Source organism: Lactuca sativa, chromosome 7 (genome assembly GCF_002870075.4).
Source record: "Lactuca sativa cultivar Salinas chromosome 7, Lsat_Salinas_v11, whole genome shotgun sequence".
Taxonomy (NCBI): Eukaryota; Viridiplantae; Streptophyta; class Magnoliopsida; order Asterales; family Asteraceae; genus Lactuca; species Lactuca sativa.
The window spans coordinates 129584372-129593681 of NC_056629.2; the positions used below are offsets into that span (position 1 = coordinate 129584372).

The 9310-nt window shown below is 41.2% G+C and overlaps 1 protein-coding gene across 1 annotated transcript; it reads left to right on the forward strand.

The window, feature by feature from the left end:
* Positions 1–6790: 6790 nt before the first annotated feature.
* LOC111887420 (uncharacterized) lies at positions 6791–8378 on the forward strand. Its single transcript, XM_023883588.1, has 3 exons — positions 6791–7699; positions 7772–7993; positions 8103–8378. Exons 1-3 carry the CDS (start codon positions 6791–6793, stop codon positions 8376–8378), a joined length of 1407 nt encoding a protein of 468 aa, XP_023739356.1.
* Positions 8379–9310: the final 932 nt, after the last annotated feature.

The following is a 9310-nucleotide window of genomic DNA, read 5'->3' on the forward strand; positions in this document are numbered from 1 at the left end:
AAATGAAGGGTTCCGACATTGCCTCCTACACGGCTAGATTCGGTGATCTGGCACTTTTCTGTCTGGGAATGGTCACCTCGGAAAACAAGAAAATAGAAAGATACATTTGGGGATTGACGCCTTCAACGCAAGGAAATGTCTTGGCCGCTAGGTCAACCACTTTTGACAGCGCCAAGTGCCTAGCGCAGACTCTCATAGATGACACAGTTGATCTCGATGCAGCTGCAGCCACTCCCGAACCAGCAAAGGTGAGTGGTGGGAAAAGAAAGTTTTGGAAGCAGTGAAAGGGCCAGCCTTCGCAGGAGCCCTCAAAGAAACAGCAAATGGTGGTAGTTCACGCTGCTACTACTCCTGCCGCTGCTCCTTCCACTCAAGCACCTACCGGTAGATATGTTGGTACCCTTCCTCGGTGCGAAAAGTGCAATTATCATCATAATCCCAACCATGCTGTGAAATGCTCTAATAGCTATGGCAAAAAGGGGTACACAACTCAAATTTGTAAGGCACCAGTCTAACCAACCAATCAGACATCTGGAGCGGGTGTCGGTCAAGCCTGTTATGGTTGTGGTGAAGTCGGGCACTACAAGAGAAACTGCCCTAAGACAGCAACAACTGGTAGCACGGGGATAGTGTTAGCTATGGGCCAGGAGGAGGCAGTTACATATCCCACAGTTGTTACGGGTACGTTCCTCCTCGACAACTCTTATGCATGCATTCTTTTCGATTCTGGTGCGGAGAGAAGTTTCGTTAGTCATGCATTCAAGCATCTTCTCAAACATAAACTCCAACCTCTAAACGAAACATTTACCATTGAGATGGATAATAGTGAGAAAGAGAGAACTAACAATATATTCATTGGCTGTGCCCTACCCTAAATGATCATTCCTTTCCAATCGATCTTATGCCAGTCTCCATAAAGAGTTTCAATGTCATCATCAGCATGGATTGGTTGAGCCCCAATCGTGCTGATATCCTTTGCTATGAAAAAGCAATTCGTCTCAATATTCCCTCTGGTGAAACCCTCATGATATATGGTGATAAACTAAGCTCGAACCTTCATATCATTTCGTGCATCCAAGCCCAAAAATTTATGTGAAAGGAGTGTCATGCATTCCTATCGCATGTTGTTAATGAGAAACAGGAAGTTAAAGACCTCAAGAGCATCACCGAAGTCTGTAATTTTCCTAATGTCTTTCCTGAAGAGCTTCCAGGAATCCCTCCCGAGTGTCAAGTCGAGTTTTGCATCGAATTAGTCCCTGGAGCTACCCTCGTAGCTAAATCCCCATATCACATAGCGCCAGCAGAAATGCAAGAGTTATCCAGCCAGCTTAATGAGCTCCTCAACAAAGGATTCATCAGACCAAGTTCCTCACCTTGGGGAGCCCCGATCTTATTTGTGAAAAAGAAGGATGGGTCTTTTTGGATGTGCATTGACTATCGCGAACTAAACAAACTCACCGGAAAAAACTGTTACCCACTTCCTCGGATCGATGAACTCTTCGACCAACTTCAAGGAGCCAACTACTTCTCAAAAATAGACCTAAGATCAGGGTACTATCAGCTGTGAGTCCACGAGAGTGATGTTCCTACGACAACATTTCGGACTCGCTATGGTCACTACGAGTTCGTAGTAATTCCCTTTGGTCTAACCAATGCACCGGCAGTATTCATGGACCTAATGAATCGGGTGTGCCATTCCTTCCTGGACAAGTTCGTAATCATGTTCATCGACGATATACTTGTCTATTCGAGAAACGAGGAAGATCACAGACAACACTTGAGGTTGGTGCTAGAAACTCTAAGGGTGGAGAAGCTATACGCGAAATTCTCCAAGTGCGAATTCTGGATTCGAAAAGTAACTTTCCTAGGTCACATGGTAAGCAAGGAAGGCATACACTTAGACCCCTCCAAAATCAAAGCGATAGAGAACTGGTTAGCATCGATGATGCCCACAAAAATCCTTCAATTCTTGGGCCTCACTAGCTATTATCGCAGGTTTATCCAAAATTTCTCCAGAATTGCCAAACCCTTAACCACTCTGACTCAGAAAGGTGTACCCTTCTGTTGGAGTGAAAAGCAAGACACTACGTTCCAAACGTTGAAGCAAGCCCTATGCAGCGCACCTATCTTGTCTCTGCCTGAAGGAACGGAGGACTTCACCGTCTACTGTGATGCATCCAGTCAGGGCCTAGCCTGTGTGCTCATGCTGCGGGGAAAGGTTATTGCTTATGCCTTGAGACAGTTGAAAGCACACGAAGTCAACTATACAACTCACGATCTGGAATTGGGAGCAGTAGTCTTTGCATTGAAAATATGGAGATATTATCTCTACGGAACCAAGTGCACTATCTTCACTAACCATAATAGTCTGTAACATATTTTCGACTAGAAGGAGCTGAACATGAGACAACGACGATGGGTAGAGCTACTCAGCGATTACGAGTGCGAAATACGCTACCTTCCCAGCAAGGACAATGTGGTGGCAGATGCCCTTAGCCGGAAGGAATGCCCAGGTCGTAGAGTGAAGGCACTAAAAATGACTATCCACTCCCACTTTTCCGCGCAAATCAGAGAGGCTCAGCTGGAAGCCTTAAAACCAGAAAACATGTCAGGTGAAGCCTTGAGAGGAATGGAAAAGAACTTAGAGATCAAGGGAGACGGAGTCTATTATTTCATGGACCGGATCTGGACCCCAAAGTCCGGGGGATACATGGAGGTTGTCATGAACGAAGCTCACAAGACCAGATACTTAGTTCACCCAGGTTCGGATAAGATGTACCTCGATCTCAAGAAGTTGTACCGGATCTAGACCCCGAAGTCCAGGGTGAAGGTTGAATATCAGAAGCCCTCGGGCTTGCTTTTGCAGCCGGAAATACCTGAGTGGAAGTGGGAGAGGATTACTATGGATTTTATCATTAAATTACCCAAATCTCCGAGTGGATACGACACCATATGGGTAATAGTCGACCAATTGACAAAATCCGCTCACTTCCTACCAATCAAAGAAACGTTCAAGATGGAAAAGCTTACTCGGATCTATATCTAACAGATAGTTCGTCTGCACGGTGTGCCTGTTTCCATTATCTCCGATCGAGATAACAGGGTTCCCTCGAGATTTTGGCAGTCATTATAGAAGGCTCTTGGAACTAAGTTGGATATGAGCACCGCTTACCATCCTCAGACAGATGGGCAGAGTGAGAGGACCATTCAGACGTTAGATGACATGCTGAGAGCATGTGTCATAAACTTCGATAAGTCATGAGACACCCATTTTCCCTTGGTTGAGTTCTCCTACAACAACAATTATCATACCGGCATCAAGGTTGCGCCTTTTGAAGCCCTTTATGGCCGTAAGTGCAGATTCCCTCTATGCTGGGTTAAGGTGGGTGACACGCAGCTAGCCAAGGGGCAATTCCTTGATAACACTCTTACTGGCCCAGAGACCATCCGCAAAACCACATAAAAGATTGTTCAAATCTGGGAATGACTGAAAGCTTCGAGAGACCGACAAAAGAACTACGCCGATAAGAGACGAAAACCCTTGGAGTCCCAGGTTCCAGACCGTGTTCTGTTAAAGGTCTCACCCTGAAAAGGCATGATACGCTTTGGAAGGCGTGGAAAGCTGAATCCGAGATACATAGGACCATTCGAAATCCTTGCTAGGATTGGTCCTACGGCGTACAAACTTCGTTTACCGCAAGAGCTTAGCAACATCCATCCCGTCTTCCATGTCTCAAATCTTAAAAAGTGTTTATACGATGAGACCCTTATGAGCCCTCTCAATGAGATTAAAAGCAACGAGAACCTTAACTTCGTGGAAGAACCAGTCGAAATCATGGACAGAGAGATTAGACGAACGAAACAAAGTCGCATCCTGATAGTGAAGGTTCACTAGAATGCAAAGCGGGGACCTGAATTCACTTGGGAGCATGAAGATTAGATGAAACAGAAATATCCACATCTCTTTCCAAATCCATGATTTGTATTCTATGTTCAAAATTTCGGGATGAAATTCCCTCTAACGGGGGGATGATGTGACAACCCGAAATTTCTTTTGTTCGAACCGTTTAAAAATAAATCAAATTCAGAATTTATTTATGCTATTGTTAGCATTATTTTGAGTCCATGAATGCGTTTTTCTAAGTCATAACATAGCATCCGGGCCAAACACTCCTTCGAGGGGAGTGTATGGCCGTACACCCCCACCCCACCCCTATGGCCGAAAACTCCCTCGTATATATGGATTGATTAGCTTTCATTTATCATTTTACTCACTTCAAAGACTTTCTCTCTCCACTCTCTCTCTCTCTCTACATTCATCGATTTTTCTCAAGGAATCCTCAAGAATGTAAATGATTATTCACCTTGATTGTGTTTCAATCACTTATCTAGTGATGAATTCATGTTTCATCTCATTTAATCTCATCTTTGTCTAGATTTTCTTTCTCACCAAGAACACCAAGAACACACACAAGTTCTTGGTGGCTAAAAACCTCATTCCAAGCTTCCTAATAGTAAGTAACTACTTCCTATGCTAGATATCAACTAGAAAACTTTGATTTTCGCCTAGAAATTGACCCAGAAAGCATGAACACGGAGGGTTTATGGCCGTACACCCCTCATAGACCGTAAAACCCTCAAATATTGACCTTAAAACTCCTTTTACTTATGCACGGGACTTAGAACACTTCTGGGAGGCTAGAAAGGACCTTGAAACACCGCAAATCACACCTTTCATCGAGTGATTACGGCCGCAAACTTATGGGCCATATACCCATTGGGCCGTAAACCCATGGACCACAAACAATTGTACTGCAAACTCTTTGGCCGAAAACCCCATTGGGCCGCAAACCCATGACCGTACACCCTTTGTTGTGACTGCAAACTCCTCTCCTTCAATCACATATGATTCTAACACTTAGTTCCAAGTGTTTCCTAGTAACTAAGGTGGTTTCTTTCCATAACAAATAGTGTTATGCCCTCATCTAATACATATATGTACTTCGATATGTTGAATAGGACCCGTTTGAGTCCGAGGTTTCATTTGACACTCAACAATTCCTATCGACTTACCCTCAAATCCCACGTCAAACAGTGAGTTCATACCCCTATGCTTTTATGATTTTTAAACGTTTTCAGGGGGAATACAAGCCAAACATAAAAGCTTTCAACAAGTCAAACTTATGCAATTTATACAAATCTATGAATTTCATCAAGCATTTAGATACTTAATCCCTTTTGTAGTATGTGGAGCATATGGGATGTTTTCTAAATTTAATTGCATAGTTTTCCGAAAATTTCGCAAACTTAACATTGCAATCAAACTATAATAGGTATAGTTTGGGGATTTCATTTCTAGGTTTACAAATGCGAACTACTTACACAGTTGATTACATAAACTACGACCAAATTTGTTTATAACTCATTACTACAAGCGTAAAACAGCCTACACTTGGGCTTTTATATATATATATATATATATATATATATATATATATATATATATATATATATATATATATATATATATATATATATATATATATATATATATATGAACAGTACGCTTACATATTATTACACACAAAGTTATTAACTTAATTGGGAGACACGTCCTTGGGCGCTTACAACATTAACTAAGTGGAGGACTACTCTTATGAACCAGAATTTCTTGGTGGGAAAGCGTGGCTTTTATGTATAGATCTATACGGGACTGACTATCCCGCACCTGGTTGCTAGCTACAGTCGGACCGACAGGTCTACGGGTGACAAATGTCATAAATGGTATTAGCGTTCGTTTCTCGTCGTATCACGTTTAAGTATGGTCATAAAACTCGCCAATCGTACGACATAATTAAGTAATAATATACTTATGAGCAATTGCTTTAATGACATAAGTGTGACGCTTATGCCTTACAGTTTCGGAACTATTAAAGCAACAAAACCACGTTTACCAGGTAAAATAAGGGATTTTCCCTGACAAAGAGAACATATTTCACATACTGGTGATAGCCATGGTTTCGATACGAATAATGCTTTACATATATTGAAAATTTGAACATTTATACAAATTCAGTGACTGGTTTTCATTACAAAAGCATGCTTATGAACTCACCAGCTTTATGCTGATACACTTTCAAAACCGCTTGTATTATCAGGACAACAATAGACAAGTACCCTTGTCAGCTTTTGGAGAAGACGGAGCATTTTGGAGTCACGTCTTTTACTTTTGTCATAGACTGATGTATACAAACTATGTTTTTCAGAAAAATGTAAAATATTCATATGTAATGTAATGGTTGTGTTTACTTTGATTACTATGATGCAATTGTTGTGATACTACACAAAACGTCATCCACCCTCGGACGTTTTTGCCAGTTGTCTTATGGTTCGGGGGTGTGACATATTCTGTTGAAGAAGGTTTCAGGACTTTTTGCTAATATTGATCTCTGTTAAAAGCCATCATTTTGTTGTTGACGAAGTTCTTTGACTTCGATTTTACCCTAACTTTGTTTACAAGTCTGATCTTGAACAGGTTTTTCGCAATGTCATCATGTCACACGACGATTCCAACATAAACCTTATCAATATCTCCAACAACATTGGATCCACAACTAGAATTCCCATTCTATATACTCAGGATTACGAAGTATGGATGCATCACTTTGAAGACTATGTGATCGGTTCTGAAGACAACGTGTATTTGATCTCGGAAGCGATCATTGTAGTTCCGTTCGCTCACTCTGGCACAAACTGGGTCATAAAGACTTAAAATGAGTACAACCAACTTATGGTTGATGTTAAAGACGTTCCTCAAGATGAAAAGGATACGTTTGTATGCAATATAAAAGCGCTTAGAATGATTAGATTTTCCCTACAGTTTGACACCTTTCGGTTGGTTAGCTCATGCAAGACAGCAAAAGAGGTTTGGGACAGGTTGAAAGAGTTGTATTCTACTGATGAGGATCTTGAGCATTCGATCCAGACTCTATTGCTTTCAGAGTTTGGAGACTTCAAGCAGAAACCTGAAGAGAAGCTGATCCAAGCCTTTGATCGCTTTAATCATTTTCTTAGCAAAATGATAAAGCATGGGATAGAGAGGAAAGTTATTGAGCAGAAGGTCACATTCATGAATGGCCTAAGATCCGAATGGATGGTTGTAGTGTCTACTGTAAAGGCCGATGAACAATTGAAGGCTTACTTTTTGGCGAAGCTAGTGAGGATACTAAAGTCATATGAAGGTACAATGACTAAAGAAACGAACGTGGTTTCAAGCATGGGTTCTTTGGCCCTAATTTCCAAAGGAAAGAATGCAATGAAAGAAGAAGAAGATTTAGATCTCTCTGAATTTAATCTAACCAATGAAGAATATGCTTTGATGGTTTCAAACCCAAAGAAGTTCATTCGGAGAAACTTTCCCACCAATAAGAACCAAAACTGGCAAGGAAACTACAGTTCTGAAAAGGCAAAGGAGGAACCGAGGATTACTCCTCAACAAGAAGAACCAAAGAAGGAAAGAAAGATGTCAAGTGACTCAGGATTTAATTGTCACTTCTGTGGAGGCAAAAACCACTTTGCAAAGGACTGTATGTTGAGGAAGATGTTAGAGAAGATTGAAAGTGAAGACAATGAAGCATACTACCTGCGAAAGCTAGAAGAGATTAAGAAGAAGAAAGCTGCTGCAAACAACACTATGAATGTTCTTATTGTGTAGGAAAATGTTGTAAATGACGAATTTGGTGCTGTTCAAGTATGGTCTATTGATTCAAAGGATGAAGAAGTGAGAAAGCCTACACATGGTAGGGATTTCGTGGCGAAAGAAGACGAGTGTGTGGCTGAAGCAAAGTGTTTGATGGTGACAGCTGGAGTGTCACAGATGAGGGGTTACATCACTGATGGGGGTCAAGATGAAGTGAAAGAACGAGAAGACAGGTGCTTCGCTGCCAAGCATGTTGGTGAGCAGATCAATGAGTATGACCAGTTGATTAAGAAGGTACAATCTATTCTCGAATCATTAAAAATCCCTGTCACAAACTATGAAAAAGAATTAAACGGATTAAAATCTAAATTTTCTAGTTTAAGTGGAAGTTTAACCCAAAAAGAACTCGGTTGAATTCACTCGTTTGTCCCAAAATAAGTCCAAAGTTATGAAAAAAAGGGCTGTGGTGTATCAGAAGGTCGAAACCACGCCAAATCAAGTCTGTGCAGTTACCGACATTACACAGAAGCAAACAGCCGAACTCACATCATTAGTGAACGAAGATAATGATGACGGCTGTGAGGAGCATTTTTGGCCAGCTCCAATCGATAATGCTGATGAAACAGTTGGTCTTTCTGAGAGAACATCATGGAGAGTCAAAGGCAGATATGTGGCATAGCCACTCAACAAGCCTACACGCTTTGATGTGCCAAGCACAAGTGGTACCAAAAAGGTTCCAAAAAAGCCAGTCAAGGCTACAAGAAAAACCTCCTCGTTAAAAAATGAAACTCATAATGAAAGATCGAAACCGAAGGTTAACGTCCATAAAAATCCCAAACAGGTGTCTGAAAAGAAACAACAACGTAACAGGGGATACAAGAAGAATCTCACTAAAAGGAAACAGTTTTGGCAATCCCAAAACCCAAATTACGATGGATCAGACAAGAGTCAACCGCTAAGGATAAAGGAGTAACAAAGAATCAATCCACTTCTTGTACTCGATGCTATTCGTGTCGCCAAGCAAATCGAAAGGGAAGTTTCGGTCCCCAAAATAGAAGCGAAATAAACCGAAGGAATGGTTTCGATTCTCAACTCAAAAACCAAAGGGGCAGCTTTGGTTCCTCATCCACAAGTGAAAGGACCCGAAAGCAAGTTTTCGCTTCTAAAACACATTCCTCTCACCCAAAGCACAATCCTAAAGAAGATGTGAAGGGAAAAGGGAAGTTCGTCTCAGGAAACGAAAATACTAACTTAAGGCAACAAAACCAAAAGTTAGAAAAGAATAAATATTTAATTCCTAAACCTAAAGATGAAGCGTCAAAAGATAATAAAATCAAAGTTTTTACAATCAAAATAAAAGATGAAACAACCCTAATAAAGCGAACTTACTTGGTTGATTCTTCTATTGTTATACCCTGTTCTGTAAAAGGCTCACATGGACCCAAGAAACTTTAGGTTCCTAAATCGGCTTAATTTTTGTAGGTTATACGTGACGAGCAGTTCGACGGCGAATGATTGTACATCGATAATGGCTGCTCACGTCGCATGACAGGGAGAAAGGAAGAGCTTCGGGAGTTTCGAGCTCTTACGAATGGTGGTTGTGTCAAGTAT

Excerpts from the sequence above, each read along its gene's own strand:
- LOC111887420 (XM_023883588.1), top strand. The coding sequence starts at position 6,791 with ATGGTTGATGTTAAAGACGTTCCTCAAGATGAAAAGGATACGTTTGTA. Across the intron at positions 7,700-7,771 it reads CTGCAAACAACACTATGAAT|GATGAAGAAGTGAGAAAGCC; the intron begins GTTCTTATTGTG and ends ATTGATTCAAAG. Across the intron at positions 7,994-8,102 it reads ATGACCAGTTGATTAAGAAG|AACTCGGTTGAATTCACTCG; the intron begins GTACAATCTATT and ends TAACCCAAAAAG.